This window comes from Microtus oregoni, unplaced genomic scaffold (assembly GCF_018167655.1).
Source record: "Microtus oregoni isolate MIOR12 unplaced genomic scaffold, Mior012 000000F_ref0000247, whole genome shotgun sequence".
Classification (NCBI taxonomy): Eukaryota; Metazoa; Chordata; class Mammalia; order Rodentia; family Cricetidae; genus Microtus; species Microtus oregoni.
In genome coordinates, this window is record NW_024543059.1 from 6,662,630 (window position 1) to 6,686,855 (window position 24,226).

Below are 24,226 nucleotides of genomic sequence, written 5' to 3' on the forward strand. Positions count from 1 at the left end.
GCTCCTGCCGTCTGGGCTCGGACACACACCCCAACCCCTACATCTAGCCCCTCACCCTTAGCCCCCCCCCCCACTGCTAAACTCCCATCACCCCCACTGGCATGACTTCACTGTCAAAATATGTACCAAAATAAACCTTTTCTCCTGTAAGCTCCTGCTGCCGGGGTATCTCATCTCAACAGATAGAGTAACTAACTAGGATTAAAGAATAGGAGATTACAGGGACTATCATCTCGCACCCAGAGTGGGAAGTAGACAGTGATATATAAAGTTTTCTTAGAAACATCTCTAACCCCCGCTGCCTATCGAGACCATGGGTGGATCTGTGAACTTTCAAATGAGAAGGACTTGAACCCGCGGCCTTCTAAGCATTTCAATGCACAAAGCTGTGTGCTTCCTGCCAGGCATGCTGGGCAGGTAAATCAATAGCTCGCTACCGGGAACCTGGATTTTAAAGGTAATGATGGCAGTTAGAAACACCGGCTTTGAAGATGGACCCCTGTGGGGGAAGCGAGCCGCTTGGGCACTTTAATCTACAGAGAATGGGTACGGAAAGGCGGTTCCCACCACGCAGCTTTCAGGCCTAGAACAACGTCTTCACCATCTTGTGCGTGATGTGGCTCTCGGGACTCTGGATGTCATCGTACGACTTGAGCGGACTCTCCTTCTCTTGGAAGTGGATGGGCATCCTCTTGCCCTCTACACTCAGGAGCTTCAAAGCCACGGGGCCCAAGTTCACATACTCCTGGGGGAGAGACACAAGCCGAGAGGTCACTGGCAGGGAAGCCGGATGAATGAGACTTTGCTTTCCCTGGGTGGCCCTGCTGATTGTGTGAATATGAAAGCCCCTGCGAAAGTTTAAAAGTCTAACTTGTAAGTTTATACTCCCCGTGAGTCACAGTAGACAGACCTCCCGGGGAGTGGGAGGGAAGGCTCCTGCTCTCAAAGGGAGCTGGGTTGGGTCTGATACTGGCTAGTGAAAATGTTTCCCCTCTGGGCTGCTTTGTTAAAAGGTGAAGGAGTACTAGCAGACTTTTGTATGATTCAAAAATGGAGCAGGGTGGAGATTCTGCAAGTGTTGGTTGGACTAGATAATGTAGCACCGAGGAACTTGCCCGGGAATTTGGATCTTTCCACAGGTGCTTTGGCTAGTGTCCAGGTCAACCTTAGCCCCATGTGCCAAAATTCTCGAGATGGCAGTCACCAAGAAGAACTGGAAAGTTCCTCTCTATGAAATCCTCTAGCCAGATCCAAACAGCTCATGCCCTACGTGGGAAGCTTCCTAAGCCGTGATTTACATGTTGTGTTCCTTCACCACACACATCAACAGATCTTTCTAGAATGTTCCCTGTGCCCATGGAGTGCTGGGGTGCCATGATAAACCCGTGACCGGTGAGGGACAGGATAGTGTAGCTCCTCCTACATGGTAATTGTTGATTTTTTTCTATAATCCTATAAACGCTTGCACCTTTGAGCCTTTATGTCCCGGTTCTCTGGAAATTCCCAAGTGTAAGGGATCTGGGGTGTTGCAGGGCGTTTAGTGTTTGTGTGAGTTTGGGGGCGAGGAGGCAGTGTTTTCAAAACGTCAGTTGTTGAATGTAGTTTTCAAACCACAACAAAACAGAGGGACGTTCACCCTGGGCACTGCAGCTCCTCCATCACAGCTCACAGGAATACATTTCATCAAACGGGGGGTGTGGGGGGTGGGGAGGGTGGGCACGCAGCCTGTAGCCTGTTGTCCACACTGCCAGGCATCAGCCTGATGCAGCAGGAGTCAGGGTTACAGGCTGTAAGTGGTGGTGTTTGGGACTCAGACCGAGAGCCAAACTGGAGTTGTTTTTCCTCATATTTGACTCTTAAACCTACCAGAATCAGAAATACAGAAAAACTTTAAGAAATTCTGGAAATTCCCATCACTCAGGAAGCAAAGGCAGACAGATAGCTATGAGTTCGAGACCAGCCTGGCAGGAATCTCTTAAATATGAGACTACCCTGGGCTACATAGGGAAATTCTATCTTAAGTAAACAAATATTCTTTGGATGGCAGTATTTGCGTCCTAGGTCTCCTTCTGCCAGCATGGCGGTCATTGCCGTTCTCGTCAGAACTGTGCGACTCTCGCGATGCTCACCTTGAAGTCCTGCTCGTCCTCGTGCAGTAAGTAGTGGAGGACAGAGTCTTTGATCTCGGGGGAGGAGCTGCCCTCTCTCTCTGTGTTCGTGACCTGGACGACCGGGATGCTAGCCTCGTGGCTCCCCAGCAAGAGGCTCAGCACTTCTCCACTCTCTGTTTTAGCAGGCGATTTCAAATTCTCCTCTGAGATTAAAGCGAGGGAACAAGTAGGGAACGTTTGAGCAGATTACAAATACGATGCCGTCGTTGGTCACATTTTTTTTTTTGTTGTTGTTTTTTGAGACAGGGTTTCTCTGTCCACATTTTTTTTTAAAGAACTTAGAAATATAAAACTTAGGGAGAGCCGGGCGGTGGTGGCGCACGCCTTTAATCCCAGCACTTGGGAGGCAGAGGCAGGCGGATCTCTGTGAGTTCGAGACCAGCCTGGTCTACAAGAGCTAGTTCCAGGAGAGGCTCCAAAACCACAGAGAAACCCTGTCTCGAAAAACCAAAAAAAAAAAAAAAAACTTAGGGAGAGAGAAATGACTTAGCTTAATCAAAACCACGAGAGCCAAGCATTCATGAGGCCCTAAATTCAATCCCTAGGGCTGCTACCACCAAACCCAAAATGGTTTTAGAGAAATCAGTATGGAATGTATGGAATAAATAAATAAATAAATAATACTAAAATGAAAGTAATATAAATTATATAAAAATAAGAGGGGGCCCCATTTTAGGAAATGATTCTATAGCCTGATAGCTAAGACATTAACCACATAGCCTTTTGGGAACTAATGGGTATACTGACACCCCAGCCCTCCACGTGGAGTGCAGAGGCTCTCCGTGTGGAGTGCAGAGGTTCTCCGTGTGGGGTGCAGAGCTCCCGCGTGTGGGGTGCAAAGCTCTTTCCTATGGGGTGCCTGCCTATAAAAGATGCTCAGGCTGCTGTATTGAGGCGAGGAAAAGCTCATCACAAGGAAATTGTACCGTTGTCTGTCTCTCGCAACATCAAAGATGCATCTTCAGGTGGCACTTGCTGCCCAGCGGCTTGAGTGAGATACAGTTTCCTAAAAGAACCAATAGCAGACTGTTGGCCAATGGCTGCCGTGATACCATCATCAGCATCTATTTCTCTCTAGAGTGCAGAGACGAAGCGGAAGCGGGACCTGCTCCTAAGGCTTGCCGGACCGATAAACCACTACAGTATCCTAAGGTGGTGATTTCTAGTGAGAAGCGAAATGGGTGGTGTGAGAATTCGGGGGCTCAGAAGAGGCACCCCTTGAGTTGGCCTTGGAGACAAGGGAGTTTTCCTGAGGAGAAATCCGCATGAGGTCTTGTAGAACCAGAAGTCCACCGTGGGAATGATACCAGTTGGGTACCAATGGATTTTCAGTAAGAAGGCCAGTGAGAAATGCTGAGGGCGTATAAGAAGTGCTGGGCGTGTCTAAGGGCCTGGGTTCAGTACGAGGAGGTTCAGTACGAGGAAGGGGGTGTTAAACAGAGCAGTTTAGGCTGGTCTAGAATTATGTAGCCTATGCTGGCCTTGGATTTATGGTAATCCTCTTGTGTTAGCCTCCTGGGTGCTGGGATTTACAGGTAACACTGGCTAAACTATCTTAAAAACCCCCACCAACTTTTTACAGGTATAAAGCCTATAAAATCCTTTCTAGAAATGTTCATGGCTTTGCCCTGGGTGTTCTGAGAACACCAAATGCCAGCTGCTGTGGCCCCAGGGCGAGCATCTCACCTGGGCGAGCATCTCACCTGGGTATTTTGAGATCCACAAGTCTACAGTTAAACAGCTGGTTGATAAGCACCAGATTTTCCTCTTCTAGTTGATGAATACAGCGTTCCAGTTTTTCGACTTCCTTCCTGTGAATCGAAATCTGTTTGCGGAAGAGGGGATGGGATGTTGGTACTTACTGGCTTCATCCAGCAACACAGATTTGACTCTGGAAAGGACACGGGCCTGAGGGAAGAGCTCGCATTCATGATTTATAACTGGGTTCTCCTGGTCCTTCTGTGGTTAAGGGGAAGAGTGGGGCAGTTCTCTAGGCCATAAGCAGGCCTGGTGGGTTGTTACTACAGAGCAGAACCTGCCCCTTTACTCCCTCCAGAAGCATGGCTGAACTTAAATATGAGCTAGAGGCAGAGCTAGGAAGACAAGATTCATTTAGCAATATGATGCATTGGTTAGCGAGTGGGACTTTCTCTAACAGCGATTATAAATAAGACAATGAAAACACACTGGAATAAGTGATATGTGGTGGTATTTTTTTTTAAATGCCTAAAAGTCCTTTCTACCGACCTCTCTATTAGGATTATGTTCTCTTTGGTGCCAGTTCTGAGAAATGTGTATATATGAAATATTTGCCAATTCATCTGTTGTACTAAAACCCTTACATGTGCCAGCAAACATATTACAAATGATCAAGATACGAAATTAATTCCGCAATGGGATCTCTTAGCCTTGTGGGCAAGGTGCTGACCAAAGATGAGGTGCAAGAAACCTAGATGGAAGCGGGGAAGCCAGCTCCTCTGGAATGGGAAAGACACAGATGTCGGAATAATGAGAAACTGACAGGAAGGATAACATCTGACCCACATCGTGAGGATGGAGTGGGGCTTAATGTAGATGCAAGTCGTGTCTCCTGGGGAGCAGGAACCAAGTCTACCAGGGCACAATTAAGGGAGGAGTCGGGGACCAAATGAGCAAGTAAGAAAGAGACAAACACTGCCCAAGAATCTGGTTTTCAAATATGAACAGAATTTGCCAGTTTGGTTGATGGAGTTCCCATCAGTCTTTGGGACCTTCTGCCTAGGAAGGCTGGCAGCCATGCGCATGCTGCATGCTCCGGCTTTAGAAGAGGCGTTCCTTTGTTTCCTACGCTGTGATGTAAAGATTTGGCTCGACCTCAGAGGAACCGATGAAATCACCAGTGACACTCCAATCATTCGGTGAAAGATGGGCTGATCTCCTGTAAGCCTCTTCTGGGCTTGGTGGCCAAAAGGTGTCTGCCATATGGACGGGCAGGCATGTAGGTTTAGGTATGTGGAAGGCCCTGCCAGAGCTTGAATGTCATCGAAGAAGGGGCGGAGGCTGAGGATCCTGCCTGGACTGCTTAGGAGACACTGTGACTCTAAGAAGAAGAACGGCCAGCTTATGTATCGCAGCCTGTATCTGAAGGCGGAGAGGAATATGTTCAAAACCAAGGACACTCCCATGAAACACATCTGCAGGCCGAAGGCAGGTCGGACCCACAAGAAGCTCCTGTGGGCCCAAGAGCAGGTGTGAGATCGAGGCAATGCTTCTGGGCCAAGAAAAAGACATGAAGCCCTGTCTCTGGTCCACATAGTGCCCCAACTTTGCCTTGCTAAGTCATCGCACAGATCAGTCATTAGCATAAGCAACCCTTTATCAATACAAAGAAAAAGCAACCCTTTATCAATACAAAGAAAAATATCAGAAAAAAAGGCCCATCTGAGGGAAGAACTCCTACAAGTTACTTGTCTGGGCTCAGAAGTCACTTCTCTGCCACCCCAGCAGTGAGTTATGTTATACAGGCACCAACATCTGCAGATATTCATGGAAGCAATCAGGGCATGAGAGTTAGAACTAAATATAAAATCAAGAGTGGTTGACTGGTGGGAATAACAGAGAAACCGAGTGGAAACAAACAAAAAGCGCAGAAGCTGAAACTCGCTCCTTCAGGCCAGGAGAAGCTGGCTTCTGCTTTGTCACTGAGAGTCAGTGAGAGGTGGGAATCCTGAAGCATCCGTATTTATGAAATATGTGGGTTCTGATCTGGGCAAGCTTCTGAGATGTCCTTGCGAGTTTTATGTCAACTTGACGCAAGCTAGAGTCATCAAAAAGGAGAGAGCCTAAACTGCGAAAATGCCTTCCTAAGATCAGACTGCAAGCCCGTAGAGTATTTTCTTCATTAGTGATTGATGTGGGTGGAGCCACCCCTGGGCTGGGGGTCCTGGGTTCTATAAAAAAAAAAAAAAAAAAAAAAAACAAGAAGAGCAAGCTATGAGGAGCAAGCCAGTAAGCAGCACTCCTCCATGGCCTCTGCATCAGCTCCTGCCTCCAGACATTCCTGTCCTGACGTCCTTTGATAATGAACAGCAATGTGGAAGTGTAAGCCAAACCAACCCGTCCCTCACAGACTTGCTTTGGTCGTGGGGTTTCATCACAGCCACCATAACACTAAGTGGGGCAGAAATTGGTACTGGGATCTTAGGGTACCGCTGTGACAGCCCTGACCATGTTGTTTGGGGAAGGACCGTGGAAGGACTTGGGGACTCTGAGCTGGAAAGTCGTTGAGTGTTCAGAGCTTGGTGAGCCCTTCTGTGGGAGCCTGGAAGATAAGAACGCTGAGCGCAATGCAGGCGATGTACGCCTGGCTTGTGAAGTTCCAGAGGGAAATGTACGAGCCATTTAAAGACTCTCCTGCATCTGTTGCGTATGCTGAGACTCTGGGCTCTGGTCAGCTGGAGTTGAAGAATCAGCTGTGATTAGCAAGAGACCAGAACCATAAAGTTAAAACCCTTTGCTTTACTGGGACAGTTGATGCTGGTCAGCTGGAGTTATGAATTTAGTGGTGATTAAGAAGAGACCAGGATCACTGAGAAAAAATCTTCTGGGAAGCCAACACAATATAGGACACAAAGGTGACCAAGACTCAACCCTTCCCCGAAAGACAGCTTCTAACCCAGTCGACACGCCGCCGCTGCTCTTTATCATGGCTCAGACTGCTGGTGGCTTAGAGTTGGGAAGGAAGAGAAACGGTACTTACTGTCTCAAACATTTAGGTTCATAGAAAGCCAGTGGTCGGTGTTTAGGGTCTTAGATGTTCAGAGCTGATTAACTTGATTACAAGTTCAAATGCCTTAAGTAAAGGTTTGTTTTTAAAGGATGAGAAGGACATTGTACACGGAGGAAAATATAGAACATCGGGAAGATGCCTGGCGTGGGCTGAACATGCATGGGAGGCAGCACACAGTTCTCCAGCGCTTTTCAAAGTTGGTACCAAGATAGCTCTGCAGGGGTTTAGGAGAGTTTATGACATCACTTCCCTCTTCAGAGTATGCAGTGATGTTCACATCTATTGCTAACTCCCTGGGCTTTTGAAATACTAGGGAAATGAATAATCATATTAATTCTCAGATTTCTGGGATAAGAAACATGAAAGGGTAGAAGAGGAGGAAAACCGCGTTTCCCCAAATACCTAAGAAGTGTAGAGATCAGGACAGACAGTTCAAACTATTTAAACCAGGGATCTAGGGACCTGATTCAAATGTCTACACTTGACCTTTTCTTCCGCAAGGTCTGTGTGAACCCTATGCTGCTTTGAGATCGCGAGCCTCTGACTCCCTTTGTCTTGTTTCTCTGTGTTAGGGTGGTTAAGTCATTTGGGAATTTCAATTGTCTCCATTTTCCTAATAAATACACGGAATGAAAACGCAGAACAGAAACACTGTACCAAGATGCCCTGCACCCTTCTGATGCATCTGTGCTCTGGCTTTTTTACAGAGAGAGAATGAAGTGGAAAATTCTCAGAGGTCCCATCCCTAGCAATGCTTTTCAAGTCCTTATTAGCCTTTCTCCAAAGAAATAAATCAACTTAATTGTTCTGTTTCTGGCAACTCTTGAATGCAGTGATGAACTTATAAGAAATAGTTTTCATTAATTTTTGAGTAAACTTAATCATGTCAAAATTAATATTGATCATAATGGAGAAATTAAACCTATTGGATTTCCTTGAAATGCTTTGCCCTTTATTTCTAAGCTCTGTGATTCAATTAAACTTGGCGTTTTCCCTTTTATTTCTGGTGAATTATAAGAAGAAACATGGAATGAACCCAAACATAGTGTGAGGGTTCAGCAGAAAGAGTCCAGCCATCAATACAGCCTTTTTTTTTTTTTTACCAGCCAGATAAGGAATTTTTTTAAAAAGTCATTTCCCTTAAATCTAAGATCTGTGATATCGTATGAAATCAAGAGTTGAATAGTTTTTATAATATCATGCTGTTGTACTTAACAATAGTATAATAAACATTCCCAAACACTCTATAATCATTAACCCACTTGAGTTGTAAATTATTGATTGCTTGCTTTATTTTTTTACTTACTTTTTTATTTTTGAGATAAGGTCTCATATAGAGATCTGGCCTTGAACTTGCTATACAAGCAAGAATGATCTTTAACTTCTAGATCCTCCTACTTCCATCTCAAAGTCTTGTTTAAAGTGGGAAATTCATTGTAATTATGTGGGAGTAATAGTATAACCTCATATTGACATGATTTTACAGAGGTGACTTGGCCCTGACATGCACAAGCCTCTGCTCCTAGCTCCTCCAGAGGCTGAGGTAGGGAGATGCAAATTGAAGCAATGTGTGGACTACAGAACAAGTTCAAGGGTAGCCTGGGCAATGTTGAGAAACCTTGTCTCAAATACAAAAAGGGCTGGGGCGCAGTTCGGTGGGAGTGTTGCCTAGCATGCACAAGGCTGTGGGTTCAGTCTCCAACACTGCAAAAAAAGGGGGGGGGGTTAAGGTGGAGCTAAGTGGTCAGATCCTTGCCCAGTGCACACAGGTCCTCAGTTCGGTCCCTAGTACCCTCTCACACACAGCGCATCTTGTCAACAATATCACAGAAACGGTGTGCGATTTGTCTCCTAGTGCTCTAGAACCATTAACTACTCAGACGGGAAACCCAGGAAGAGAGAAGAGGCAAAACCTTAAAAGTCACGTTTCTGTTAGTGTTTCTGGACAGTGAGGAACAAGGAGAAACCGGAATGAGGAATTTAACATCCCACAGTAGGAATGTCAACTTGAGTGCCTTTCCCAGCTCCATGACCGTCTTTACAGGCAACTAAAGATGGAGGCTCAGAGGTCGGGACCCACACGGGGCCCACACGAGGTAATGAGAAAAATGTGTGTCAGAGAATCACAGTGGCTGACTGCCAGCATGGGTTCAGTTCCCAGCACCCACATGAAGGCTCCTAACTACTTATAACTTCAATCCTATGGAATCTGCTGCCCTCTTCTGGCCTATCTATAAGCGTCAGGCACACATGTCGCCCACATTAAAAAAAAAATAAAAATAGATTTTTTTAAGTAATGAGTTTTGTTTCATATGTAACCTGTAAGCACAGGATGGATACCTGACTATGTCTAAATATAAAGAGTTTTTAGGAGCGGGAGAGTGCTTGAACTAGAGACACCTAGAGAATTCGGAGTTCAGAAACACTCGGGCCTGTTAATAAGGTGTCCAATGACTCTGTGGCCACGAGGAAGAGTCCCGGATGGTTAATAGTTACTTTTGTTGTTGCTTTGAGACCTGACTGTAAGAAGAAAAAGGGTTGATTTGGGTCATTGTTTGAAGAGACAAGTGGCTCGTGTAAGGTCACCTGCCCAGGAAAGCACGGTTGAAGGTGCTGGAAGCAGCTGGTGACATTCAGCTCGCATGTGGGGGGGTGGATTCAAGATGGATCTTCCCGCCTCACTTAGCCCAGTCTAGAAACTCTCTTCTGGATGCCCAGGCTTGTGCCTGCTAGATGATTCTAGATCCTGTCACGGTGACTGTATTAGCTATCATGGTTCCAAACCTGTCAACATGATACACAATGTGTGCCCAGCCTACGACTCCCGAAGATCATCTATCGCGTCCCTTTGAATGTCCAAACTCACTGCCAAAGGACAGAGTCTGGGTTACGTTTCAGAAGAAAGACCCTGAGTTTGTGTGGAGGAGAAGGGGGAAGAGTCTGGCTTAAGGGAAGCAAAACCAGGTAAGGCATCCCTGACAGATGGGGTGTGGTTGCTGAGGGCCTGGAGGAGGGCGTTGCAGAGAAGCCATTGGTCAGGATTTGTGGGACGCGGAGGCCTTCTGGAAGTGGATACTGAAAAACACATTCGGGACTTCCAAAGTCCTGATTTGGGTGATGGCATAACCGTGGGGTCCTTCACGGCGACAGACACAGCGTGGGACCAGAAGCAGTTTTCAGGGAAACAGGCAGCTGTTGTCAATTCAAGAGTGGGAGATGCCTGTGGTGAGCGTAGCCGGAGTCGCAGCTGGGTGAGTGCGTGGGTTTGGAGCCTGGAAATGACGTCATTTCTAATCTGCCTGCCTTTTAAGCCTGAAACACAATTATCCTCGGGCGACTCTTCCCTGGAGGTTAGGGAAGCCAGTGCTTCCTGTTTCTCTCTGTCTTGGTATGCTATGCTAGCTTGTGCTGTGAAGTGTACAGTTCAGTAAATTCCTGAGGATAACTGAGACGTAAATATCACAGCCCTTGAAATTCTGGGAATAGGGTTTTGTTTTGTTTTGTTCCCTTTAATCTAGTTGCGTGGAGGCTAGAATTCCAAGTTCAAAAACGTTCTCCACCTGAACTTCATTATCGACAGCCCCCCCCCCCCCCCACCTTGCTGGTTTACTGCTCCCCGGTTCTGCCGCCTTTGGTATGCGTTCTCAGCAACCAGGGATGTCTTCTACTGCTTCGCTGGAGACTCAGTCTGCTTTATCTTTCTAGAATTCATGTTTCTGGGATACTGTGCCTCTTACATTGGTGATGTGTCTCTCCCTGACCTGAGAGAATGAACTCCGCATCTTGTTTTATATTTGATTGTTTTGGTCTTGAAGGATCCCGTTTTATAAATAAGATGGCCCTCAGATTTTTCGATCATATATATAAAAGCCCCTTTTCAATTCTGAAATTTCCTCAGACCTTTTAGGGACTGCTTTTATTACTAGCTCTTGCTTCTGCTCTCCTTGGTTTCGCCTGGTTTTTCTCTTCCACTGCCCAGTTGTTCTTAGCGATCCTTCGGTCATATTAAGAAGGTCTAAGGTAGCAGTTCTCAACCTGCTGATCGCGAGCCCTACAGGGCTTGCCTGAGACCATCTGAAAACACATATTCCCCATGGCCATGGCCGTAGGAACGGAGACACTGTTTCTTTATCCATCTCAGGTGGGTCTGCCCGCCTGAATATCCTCCAGTTCCTGGATCTATATTAAAGGGTTGTAGCCTCAGGAAGGTTGAGAATCACTGGTGTGAGGGATGGCGGTGTTTTCTCCACCACTGCATGAACACGATTGTTTTCATCCCAAATTTCTCCTCACAGAGAGAGTAGATTCAAGGCTGAAAATAAAGGCAAGTCAGGGCAGGAGGACTATTGAGGTGTGAGAAATCAGGAGTAGCATATTTAGATTGGGTCTTCATGAATATCACAATTGGAAACAGAATCTTTGCATATAAACGCCTCATATCTATGCTAGAAACTGTGCATCGTTATGTATTTTAGCTCTGTTGTTCACATCTGTCTTTCATTGCTTTACTCGTCAATAAGATAAAATGTATTGAAAGATTAAAAAGAAAAGAAACTATCAGATGATTTCAGTCTTCTTGGGGGAAGAGCCTGCAGGACAGCTGCTTTGTTCTGTGCGAAGGAAATGGCACCGAGTCCCAGGGATGCTCGCCGTTCTTGTTTCTGCTCCTTTTCCTTTCTCTGCCACCTACAGCTCATACGGTCTCTGAGCAGAGGCTCCCCTACTTCCCAACAGACTGAGTTTTGCACTTCCCACGGAGAACACTTACAACATCTGCACCAAATGTTATCTGCCACTTAACAGCTTACTTTCACACCCGTGTGTGTGTGTGTGTGTGTGTGTGTGTAAATCTCACCTGCTAGTTCACTACACCTGGTGTCTCTGCAGATGGATTCTTTATTGTATCTCTGCAATTTTATTGCAGAGGTGCCTTAAGAGAAGCAAGAGACATCTTGAGCCACAATACAATCCACAGTTTTGTATAACTGCTTCTAAACTAAAAGTGTAAAGGAGTCTGTTTATGACTCACCCCCTCAATGAGTAAGCATATCTATATTCATAGACTTTCCTTAGCATTCATTCATTTAATAGCTATTTTCGATAAGCAAAGATTATTTTTCAAGTACTGTAGACATAGAGTTAAAAAGGTATAGCCTGCTCTGTGTATTAGGGACACAGGTCATGAACAGAGTTTCAGTGTGTTTTAGCACGAATTCAGCAATGCAAGAAAACCCTGGGGAAACTGGAGCTCTCAGGATGTCCTGGGAGCAATATAAAATGACTCACAAGGAAATTGGTCATCAAAGTCTGCATCTAAAGGAGGAGTTAGGTTTCCAGGCAGTGAGGGGAAAGATGTCCTAGAGATCGGGACAGAGTGACTGGCGTGTACACCGTGAGGAGAATGGGGCAGTTCCAGATAACAAGGACTCCTCACATCAAAGCAGTGACGGTGTAGAGCCTGCTGTAGAAGTCCTGACTGACTGTCCACACCCAGCAAACTGCCACACAGCCTGGCCCAGGGAGCAGGTCCCTGCTCAGCAGACAGATTGGAGAGGGACAGGTCCTTCAAGGAAATCTTGATCACAGGCTATACTGTGGGTTTGCGTTGGACCACAACACAATATCCTACAGATCAGAGCCCCTAGTATAGGGAAAAGTCCAGAGCACCTCCTCCAGGGCTGAAGAGCAGAGGGAGCTGGGATGTAAAGGGAACCACTGGGGTCTAAGTGCGAGCCGGCCACCGGCTTGCCAAAGGTAATGTAAGCCATTCTGCTCTGGGCATCAGGTCAGGGCAGGGGGAGGAAAGGAAGTCTCAAAGGCTGGACACAGTTCCAAAGGATGATGTGTTACCCAGGGGTGACTTAAGCTAGGAGCCGGAATAATCCTTTAGCTTTGCCCACAACCCAGCAGGAGGCAGGCTCACGAGAAACACTAGCCTGGATTCAGGACACAGTGAAGCTGTGGGTGTACAGTGTGGATTAAGTCTCCAAATTATTGCTGGTTATTATTGAGATTATTTATGGCATTTGTTGAGTAACGACATTCCTTTATGCCAGTAAAAAGTCCTTCCTTGCTTGTCTAAATGACTTCAACCTTATAATTAAAGGTCATTGCCAGTTCCAGAAAAAAAAAAAAAAAAACAGGGAGACTTATTTAGACGCCTTCTACTTACTTCATTTTTTAGCCAGTCATTCTCCCAGATCTCTCGGTAGTTGCTCGTGTCAATGAACTTCACAGCATTCTACGAGGAAAGTTTGCATGAAGGAAGAGTCATCATAGGTGACACACAACGTCAGCGCTGGTGGGACAGGGTTTGTCTCCACCTTCGTTCTGATTTCGTCTTGAACCACATCCCCAGCCTGATATTCACAGTCCTACCCACAGGACTGTTATAGCAGATGACAGTGTTTCTTGGTGAGGTGGTTTCATCTAAATATCATGTTTCAAATCCAACACTCAGCTACTAAAGGACAAACGCTCTTTTTTAAATATATTAACCATATAAACCATATGTAACCAATAGCTTACATTTATACTAGCATAAAATATCATTAATTTTTTAGACTATTTATTTTATTTTATGTGTACAGATGTTTTGTCTACATGGGTATGTGTTCCATGTGTGTGCCTGGTGCCCAAGGAGGTCAGAAGAGGGCACAGGATCCCTTGGAATTGGGGTTGTGGATGGTTGTGCACTACCATGTGGGTGCTGGGAATCAAACCCAGGTCCCCTGTAAGAGCAACAAGTGTTTTTAACAGCCGATCCATTTCTCTAGACCCTTCTGGGTTTTTCTCCCTCTAAAATATCATCTGAACAGAATCTGAAGGAGGTTCTGACTGAGATTAGTTGGCTTGTTGCTTAATTCACTAACAGTGGGGCAGTGTTTTCTAACTTTAGCTATCTATCAGAACCTAATTAAAACTGGGAAAGCCACAAGCCAGGGCAATATTTCAGAGCAATTGTGTTAGCATTTCTGTAGGTAGGACCGAGGCCCCATGGGGTGAGCACATGAATTGCTTGTCTAGTTAAAACTGCACAACATGGAACACAGGAAGGTGCAGAAGCCAGTGACTAGGCTGAAAAGTTACCAAAGCCCTCGGGTGACTAAGCCATGCTCTGAAAGAGCTCTGAACTGAGTTTGGATCCTTCCACGTTTTCTGTGCGAGTCCCTGTTCTCTATGGCACCATCCCGTTAGCAAGTCTCTACAGCTTTAAGGATTGTTGGGGGATTTAAATGTCGGATGAAAGCTTGGGGCCATCCTCGAGAAGAGCATTTGACATTACAAGTATGTTCTGTTTTATTTTGTCATGTGATGTCCACATAAGCATTTTAAAGTCATTTAAACTGTGGTCAGATCACTTCAAGATGGATTTCACCATTTCATCAGAACAGACCAACCACTGATCGGTTCCCCATAACCTCTGTCTCTGTAAATCTGCGGCTGTCAGGCAGACAGGAGAATGACACGGGAAAGCAAGGAGGCCAGCGGGGATTCATGAGCGTCACAGCTGAACTGCTGACAGGACTTCTGAAAACATCAGAAGCTTGGGATTCTGAAGAAAGAGTGGGGTTTAAACAGGAATTCCTTTTACTGATCTAGGAAATAGTTGAAAAACAAGAAACACTGTGTGTGTTTGTGTGTGTGTATTGGGAGGAAGTTAGACATTCTGTGGAAAACACAGTCATGAGAAAACAGATACTTAGAAATTTCATCTTGAAATGTGATTGATTTGTAGCCCAACTTCTTTCTTTTGTGAGACACAGCCCCCCCACCCCCACCGCAGTTGTCGTAGAATTTGGTTTGTAGAACCAGGCTGGCTTCGAACTCACAAAGATTCATCTGTTCCTTCCTCCTTTACTGGGACTAAAGATGTGACACCGTGCCTGACTTTGTAGTCAAAATTTTTAAAAGACCAATGTAGAGTATACTCTCCCAGGTTTAGATGTGTAAAGAATCGCTTTTAGACAAGTTATATTTCACTCAAAACACGTATTCTTAGTATTTCACTATAACTATAAGCTACTTTTAACATAACTGACCAGTGAGTCACTTGCTCCTACCTAAATAAGCTTGCTTAACCCTTATACGCTGTATTTAGGGTAGATGTCATGGTGTCTGCTCTATGCATTAGAAGACAGAGGTCTGGGGAAATGGAGTAATGAATCCTGTCTTGCCGTTCCTAAGTGCTGGGACAGCACAGCTAACTGCCAGCTGTGCGAACCAAGGCTTTTCTTTGTTTGGTGGAGGTGATGGTGTTTTCATGTTTGTACTGTTGTGAGTCAAACCCCGGGCTGTGCACACACAAGGCAAGTGCTCCGTCGCCAAGCTACATCCGAATCCCCATGCTTTCCTTCTGAGTCAGGGTCTGGCTATTTAGATCATGGTCCTCCTGCCTCGGCCTTCAGCGTGCTGGGCTGACAAGCATGTACCACCATGACCTCAAGCAGGCGTGTACCGCCCATGACCCTCAAACAGGTGTGTATGCCATGGCTTTCGGTGGTAAACCACATGAATGAGAAGGTGCTGTGTTCTAAGAAAACTGGCGCCGGTTGTGGTGGCGCACGCCGATAGGATTTGCTGAAGGACGCAGAGGCAGGAGGATCACGAGTTCGAGGCCAGCCTGGGCTACACATTTAAAAAAAAAAAAAGAAAACTGGCACGCACCTGTGTGGCCCATTCCTTCCTCTGGTCCAGCTGTATCAGAGTTTCTGTGATTATTCGCTTTCTTGTATCTTCTAGAGTGATTTTATACTGTTCTTTAAAAAGAGATCGCAAGCTTCAGTGGGGCCAAAACTGTGGTGTTCAGAGTCTTTACTTTCCATGGCCCTCCTCCCTCTCCACACACATCTCACCCCAAACCCAAATTCCCACGAATGTATTTTTTTCCTGAAACATTTAGTTCCTCTGATCAGAAGAAATGCTCCAACAATTTGCTAACACCTTAGTCTGAATTGTCTAAGGTTGCCAAGGTTTGTACTTTCAAAGGATTCCCTCTGCAGAGGGAGAGTTTGAAACAGCACTTGTACAGCCTCTGTCCCTTGGGTCACCGGGATTGGACGATGCTAACTTCACAGCAGGCATACAGAGACTTAATCATCTGGCTGAGTCTCATGGTGTACATCCGACTGTAACTAGATTACCAGGGTTCTGGGCATGTGGTTCCCTGTGCGAGGAGGACACAGTGAGGAGGGGGAGGGGGCTGAATGCTGAAGGCCTGTGCTGAGCATCCTACAGGGCAGGGGCGGGGAGAGGGGGCAGGACTCCTATCCTCTGGGCTGTTTGCTCTTTTTCTTTCTTCCTTCCTTCCTTCCTTCCTTTCTTTCTTTCCTTTTTTTTAAATAAAAGATTTGTTTGTGACCAGGTCTACATATTACAGCACACATGTGAAGTCAGAGGATAGCTCTGGGAGTCAGGGGACCAGGGCTACATGTTACAGCACACATGTGAAGTCAGAGGATAGCTCTGGGAGTCAGGGGACCAGGGCTACATGTTACAGCGCACATGTGAAGTCAGAGGATAGCTCTGGGAGTCAGGGGACCAGGGCTACATGTTACAGCACACATGTGAAGTCAGAGGATAGCTCTGGGAGTCAGGGGACCAGGGCTACATGTTACAGCACACATGTGAAGTCAGAGGATAGCTCTGGGAGTCAGGGGACCAGGGCTACATGTTACAGCATGCTTGTGGAGATCAGTTCCCTTCCACCTTGTTTTTGAAGCCGGGTCTCTTGTTTCTCCCACTATGCATAGGAGGCAATTCTCCTGTCTCAGCCTCTCTCCCAGGAAGAATGCTAGGATTAGAACTTCAGCTGTAATCTATTTTTCATGCTTAGCATCGGAAAGACATCATAAAACCTGGAATTGGATAACATAGTTGTTCTTTGCTATGAATTATCCAAAGTGGATAACCAAATATATTCTGAAGGTCAAGTTCCATTGCTGTATTAATGCTGAAAAAGCAACACTAACGTGCTATCTTGTTTAAACTCCAAATAGCATCCTATGGATTGCTTTTCCTTAAAAACAGAGAAGAGCGTTCAGCCCAAGGGCTACGGTGAAAATCTCGTGGTTGCCTTTTGTGGTTCAGTTGGTACTTTCTGTAGTACCATTACTACCCTTACTAACCACTCCCTGTTGAAGGCAGGGGTGTGCAGGAGTGTCCTTGGAGGAGTTTGAGACACCACAGGTAGGTTCTTGAGAGACTGTGTTTGTGCTTCAAGACTTTAGCTGTCCGATATATTGTGGTCACTTCCGAGAAGCTGATACTGGTTGGCCAACACTGCGCCTTCCTGTTGTCTCTGACTCTGCTTTGTTTCCCTATCCACCGCCTATGGGAGTCTGGGGTGTGATCATTTACTCGTTTGACTGATCCTATCTCAAGCTCACGTCCAACCCTGGTCCTCATCTGCAGTCAAGGCCGATTCTCCTGTCCTCAAAGTGTTTGTCTAGGGTCTCTGGAAGACTGCCTTCCCTGTTTCCTGCGATACTGCATCTCTAGTCCTTTGATGCAGGGGACACAGAGTCCATTGAAACTGCTAACTTTTCCTTTGGCCCTTGGTCCTCACTCAGTACCCACCCATCCCCCGCAGCACCCAACTCAAGCGCCGTCTCCCGTGTCTGCGGGCTCACAGCTGGTTTTTCTGTTTTGATAATGAACTTATCAAACGCACTTGGGGAGTGTCCTGACTTTCTGCCTGCTAAACACGGGCCTTCTATTGGATTTGAACGAACTCAGTCGCGACTGACCTGACATTTTCTCGGCGTTTTCTTTGACCGTGTTGATGTCGTTCTGTAAGGAAGCGATGAGCTGAGCGTGCTGTGCGCTTCCTACGTTCTTGTACTCCTCCCAGTACTCCTTTTCACCGAGCTTCTCGAGAAACAGTTTCTCCGCATCATTTATTTGTATGCGCATCTCTGTTGGAAAGTAAAGCAAGGCACATGCCATTTCCGTCATCCCCGGAACCGGTACCGAGCACAGTCTGCGTCCACAAAGTTAGGGGCTGATGCGAAAATGCAATCAGAAATACTAGTTGTGCAATTTTGGGATAGCTAAATGATAAAAATGATTAGATATCCCTCATGACAAATCTAAGTAAAATTAAACTTTCAGCTCTAAAGGGGATGCATGGTTTAGGAATATGTAAATGGATAATTATATATGCCTAGGAACCACAAACTTAAATCTACGCCGGTTTCATAAGGATCCCTGTTCGTTCACGTCTTCATATCTTATGATGGCTTTGTGAAATGAGTTTAATTTTCTATTTTGTGACGTATGAGTATTTGCCTGCATGTATGCCTGGTACCCGAGGAGGCCAGATGGCATCAGACCCTGTAGTTATGGATGGTTGTGGGCCTCCATGTGGGTGCTGGGAACTGAATCTGGGTCCTCTGAGAAACACGGGCAGTGCTCTTAACTGCTGAGTCAACTCTCCGTCCTGCCCCCTACAATTTCATGTATAGAGTGGCGTTTTCCAGTCATCGATGCCTCTGGGCAAAAATGATTTCAGGTCCTTTGCAGAGTATGACCCTGAACTTGTAATCCCCTGCCCCGAGGAGATTACAGGAATCCACCATGCTCAACTTTGACAGTCACTTTTATCAGTAACTGTCTGATTCAGCCATCAAAATTTCAGCTTTTGGCTTTTCTTTTGGGAAATGCTAGCACCCAACAGTCAGAGACACGTCTTCTCCCATTCTCTCACACCGTAAGACTGCGGAGTGAAAGATGAGGTCTCCCATTAAACACGCACAAACACCGAACGAGTCAAACATAACCGTCTGGGCCTGTCCCCGTGCACCTGCTAACGTGATGTTTTATTCAGTTCGTGGGCACAAGTATAATACTCCTGAGGGTCTGTATGTAGGTCGCAGTGCCCAGAGCCACGCAGAGTGAACCTCACAACGACTTAGCTCGCTCCTCACACTACCTGATTTGAAAGTCTCTTGAAGGCAACACTGTCCTAATCACCCCTGCAAATCCGGCCTTCTTACACCTGGCAATCAGCTGCTTGGCTCAGTAAATGTTTACTTACAAGATGCCCTGAATCCAGAAGTCTAAGGGGCCCTGGGCGTGGTTTGCCTATATATCTATATATAGTCATAAATCGCCGAAATGGTGCCTGTTAATGTCACTGAACAGCTATGAAAACCAGATGGGCAATTGTCCTCCCATTTGACAGATTGCTACTGTCTAAATCCCTGCTACCTTGACTCTTAAGGGGAGGATTGGTAGATGTCATTGAAGCTTTGCAGAGAGATGAATATACCAGCTGGCTCACTTTGTCTCCTGTTTCTTTCAAGTAACACACACACACACACACACACACACACACGTGCGCGTATACACAGAGGTTTTTTTTTTTTTTCCAAAGGAAAACCTGAGACCTAGTAGGCAAGAGGTCCTGGATACAGCCAGGCAGCCTTTGCCCTTTCTGTGGCTTGCTGCTATGAGGAACGCCCAGCTCAAGCTGGGTTTTCATCCTCTTGAACGTGTTCTAGTTAAGAGCTGGGGGGCAAAGACTCCTGCAATGCTCCCCAGATCTTCCTGTGCACCCGCCATCCCCAGGAAATTGTAAACAATTCAGGTTCTGCCATCCAAGTACTAACCAGGTCGAGCTCTGCTTAGCTTCCGAGATCAGACTCGACTGGGTGCATCCAGGGTGGGACGGCTGTAGTTCTCCACTGCTGATGGCTTCTGGCGGGGGCGGGAAAGGACTCGGTTTTCTTTAAGGGCTAGCCCCTGGGAGTTTGACTATGCTCTAGTGAGTATAGGGGCAACACAGGTTGAACTTGTTTTTCTTTCCTTTGTCTTCTGTCTTAGGAGGGAAAGTCACAAGGGTGTATGGAGGGACAAACCTGGGAGGACCGGGAAATGAGTGTGACCAGGGTACATGATGTGAAATTCCCAAAGAATCAATAAAAATATTATGTTGGAAAAAAAATGCAGGCGATGATTCAGCAGGCCTGGGCAGGGCCTGAGAGTCTTAGATTCTAAGAAGTTCCGTCATGAGCTACTGAGCCTGTTCCACCTCAAAACAAGGTCCTGGCATGCAGGTGGCTGTCACAGACGATCTTTCCTGAGACAGCTGCTGTGTCCCCTTCCCGCTCTTCCTTCGTCTCTGTGGCATTCCCTCTTTGGAAGCCCCACACGTCTGGCCTCCTCCCTGCACTAGTATGTCATCCAACTTGGCCCTCTTTTAGTATGTATCCTGATTGTCTTTTATGTCAACTCGACACAAACCAGAATCATTTTGGAAGTGGGAACCTCAGCTGAGAAAACTCCCCCACTGGACTGATCTGCGGGAAAAGTCTGTGGTAAGTTTTCTTGGCCAATGATTAAGGTGTCCAGCCCACTGTGGGCGGTGTCATCACTGGGGTAGTGGTCCTGAGCCAGCCATGAGGGGCAGGTCAGTGAGCGGGACCCTGTCATGGCCTCTGCTTCAGTTCCTGCCTTGAGCTGTTGTCCTGACGTCCTTCACTAATGGACCTGAGAGCCATCAGCGGTAGTGAATGCTTTCCTCCCCAAGCCGCTCTCTGTCGCCGTGTTTTGTGACAGCCATAGAAACCCGAAGACAGCATGGCACCCCTGTGCCTCGTAACTCTGTACTAACAGGCACACCTCAACTGGGGCCATTGCCAGAAAGTAATTTAGCCACCTGGGCAGTGGTCGTGAGGTCATCGCCATCTCAAGGGACCATTGTCAAAGTGGTTTTGGAAATGTCAGCGGGAAGTGTAGGATGAGAGAAATGGAATAAGAAATGTGCACATCAAAACTACACGTGTGATTTCCCAGACGGGTCACATGTTTCCAGTAGTAAGAGCATGTCTTGTGTCGTCTACTGCCTTTCCTAGAATCGCTTGCCGAATTCTCCTTTCCCAATTCCAAGCTCTCGTTCTCCAATCCAACATGGGAACTTCATTCCTTTAGATTGGGGGAGGGGCATCCATAATTATATTCTCTTTATGGTGCCCAAATCTAAAGCAAAGGTAAGGTCAATGGAGCCCTTCAGCAATGGAACTGCATAGAAAGGGAACAACCCCCTGGGAGAGCTCAGGACTCAGGACACAGTTGGGGTTGAGGAGCAGATGGATTTCACTCCTGGCCTTGCTCGTTGCCCTATTCCCCTCCTCTCATGGCGCCTGCAGGCTTCATTCCTTCCTTCTCCTGTTTCTACCCCTGGAGGGACTGGGACCGTGGTCCAGATGATGCAATTGGAAATACAGTCACACTCTTTCCACACGTGGAAGACAAAGGCATCAAGTCCCTAGCGCAAATACAGCATTCACTGGCCTTTTCCAAGTTGCTAACCCACCTTTCAGGTTTTGCTCCTGGTCTCTTTCAAACTTCCACTTTTCCTTCATGGCCTCTTCCACATCCTCCCTTATCACGGGCGGCACTCCCTCCGACTTCTCCTCGCTCAATTCTTTCAGGAGGTTCTTGACATGCCACTTCTGCTCCTCTTTCAGGCGTCTGTTCTGCCGGAGAAACCATCAGTGTAAAGACACCTGCCCGTTCTCCCAACACACAAGCGTGACTGGAGACTTGCAGAGCGGGAAGAAGCATTTAATTAACCAAAGTATACAGCGCTGCCTCTAAGAGCTTACAGGACGTGTAAGATTCCGAATCAAACAGACTCTATTATGAGTGCAATAGCTAGCAATAGGTTGCTGTAATTTTAAGAATATGCTGCCAATTTACCAGATTACTTGCACGCAGGCTCCATGAACGTTTAAACCAACTCTTGGAGCTAATGTTTCTGAACTTCCCATCAACCCTGCTCTCTCTAGTCTCTCTACCGTGTGAGAGGCTGTGTGCTGGGCACTCGTGTGATCACTAACGAAACAGAAAGAAGTCCTGCTTTTGTGGGAGCTCCATCCTCCCTCGCTTTCATCACAGATGACCCTATTTCATGCTCTTCTTGTAGGATGATGGTGGATTCAGCACATGGAACTTGACATTTGAAATAAAAACCATGGTCTTCTTGTGGGTGTCTGATCCATGCTGAGATGGCTATCCAACTGACTTAAAGTTTATTCTTGCCATGGTTGTCTTACTGTGTGCATTGAGGAATCAAATGAGCGAAGGAATCCCATTCTAACCTGCCCTAATTATCTATTATTATCAATAATTATCAGTAATTATCAATGTGAGTTGTTCACGATGAAGTCAGTGGCACCAGAAAACGGCTTGACTTCACGAGAGAACACAGGAACAGCAATATAAACAACTGCACAGGTAAATCTGGAACTTACGTAATAATACTTTTTGAAATTATTTTATTTGAAAAACTATGTAGAGCAATAATATAGACCTGCATTTCATTACCTACCAATCAATCCCAATTTATACCGTGTGTTTTCTGTGATAATATGTCTGAGGGGGGAGGACATAGAGCAACCTCTTTGTATGTTATTGAGACTGACTTGATATTAATTTAAATTAGGGTGTTAAGTAGAATCCTCAAGAACGTCACTAAGAAAATAACTAAAATGTAACAACACAATAATAGTTAGAAGGGTACACTAGAAAACGTGGAACACAAAAGAGTAATGGAAGAAGAAAAGTAAAAAGCACATGAGACAGAAAACAAAGAGCCAAAGGTGGGTGTGGGGGCTCACGCCTGTAATCCCGGTGCTTGGAAGGGAAAGGGAGGAAAGAGATGTTTCAGTCCTGACCAGCTAAGCTTCCCTACCCACGCCTGATGTAGGAGCGCAGGTACCAGCTAGCGGAGAATGCGCGCTAACCACGGAGAATGCAGAGATTGCGCACTGGCTAGCGGAGATTGCGCACACTAGCTAGCGGAGATTGCGCACTAGCCACGGAGAAAGCGCACTAGCCACGGAGATTGCAGACTAGCTAGCGGAGATTGCTCGCTAGCCACGGAGAACACACTCTTGGTTCAGGCCTTGGGTCACACCGTGTGGGCTCAAACATAGTGACAAGGCTCTTGTCACTCTCACTGTCCGCCCGTGCCTGTTCTAATTCTTGTGACAAGTACTGACTATTGTAACAACACCAGAGTCACTGTCGTATCTTCAGAAGTTTGCCAAGTTCCACAGAGCAGTGTAGAGTGTATAAGAGCTCTCATTTTACACGCAGGAAACTGAGGCTGATGCCAGCACTAGAGAGTTTGTACAGTCAGGATGCAAACTCGGGACTCCGACTTCAGATTCTCTTAAAATGTAAAGATACAGCCTTTACAAACAGAACTTGAGCCGGCTGTGGTGCACATGGGTAATGTCGGCATTTGGGAGGCTGGGGTAGGGGAATCTTGAATGGGTTAAAGGCTAGACTGGGTGGTATAGTGAGATTTTGTATGGGGAGGGCGGATAAACAAAAAGCCAAATAAAACGTTAACTGTGGAAGTTTCCAGACCATTCGAAGTCAATCGGTGAAGGAAGGACTGTCTTGGTTCTCCTTGTGGCTGTGATGTCTGAGGGCAGAACTTCAGTTTGTTACTGTTTTCTGCTTACAGATATTATTTCTGTTGTGATGGGCATAGCCAGCATTCCTGTGCTATTCATATTAATTTTATATATAAACATTTGAATTACCATGTATGTATGTATGTATGATTGTGTATGGCAAATGCCACAGAGCACATGTAGAGATCAGAGGACCATTTGTAAGATTTGGTCTCTCCATCCACCGTGTGGCTTCTGTGGATCAAACTTGGGTTGCCAAGCTTGGTAGCAGGAACCTTTACCTTCTGGCTGAGCTGGTGACCCTTAACCCAACTTTTACAGAACAATCTTTAAGTATGTCATTAGTAATTTTAACAATCGAGATTATATTATTCTAAATGCATTGGCATATGTACACTCTGGGAAAAGCTGAAACTAAGATTCGGAGACGGAAAAGCGAGAAGCAGTGTCTTGCAGTTTGGATAAATAAGAAGTCCAATGGTAAACGTGATTTCTAGGGTGTCTGTCCTCATAATCAAAGTAATGCCCAGTGCCATGGGAACGGCCATGCCTGCTTGCCTCGCGTGCATGAAGAAACCTAATAAGTGGTAAGTCAGTCAGCTCCAGCACTGAAGCTATGTTTTGTCATGACAGGCTGCTGTCCGGCCCACATGCTCAGTGCCTGCCGACGGCTCCAAGTCGTACTCACCCTGTCTTGGTACCTTTGGTTCTTGTCCCTCAGCTTCCTGATCTGAAACATGAATCTCTCCACTGCATTCTCCTTTATCTCACGCCTGAGAAGAAGCAGAGAGGTGTGGGTTAGTAGCTCAGGGAAGGGTGACGAGGCTACACTTTAATTTTAAACTAAATTATCAAAT

At 46.2% G+C, this 24,226-nt stretch overlaps 1 protein-coding gene across 1 annotated transcript in view; it reads right to left on the reverse strand.

Annotated features, from left to right (window-relative positions):
- Positions 1-561: 561 nt before the first annotated feature.
- The window catches only part of Ccdc83 (coiled-coil domain containing 83), a 29,585-nt gene continuing 5,920 nt past the window's right edge, over positions 562-24,226 (reverse strand). Inside the window, exons 2-10 of the mRNA XM_041659601.1 lie at positions 24,058-24,142; positions 21,257-21,419; positions 17,688-17,855; positions 15,607-15,698; positions 13,112-13,180; positions 3,875-3,996; positions 3,098-3,177; positions 2,130-2,314; positions 562-745 (exon numbers count right to left, since the gene is read on the reverse strand). Of these exons, the coding sequence (XP_041515535.1) occupies positions 584-745; positions 2,130-2,314; positions 3,098-3,177; positions 3,875-3,996; positions 13,112-13,180; positions 15,607-15,698; positions 17,688-17,855; positions 21,257-21,419; positions 24,058-24,142 (1,126 nt within the window). The 3' untranslated portion in view covers positions 562-583. The remainder of the gene's footprint in view (positions 746-2,129; positions 2,315-3,097; positions 3,178-3,874; positions 3,997-13,111; positions 13,181-15,606; positions 15,699-17,687; positions 17,856-21,256; positions 21,420-24,057; positions 24,143-24,226) is intronic.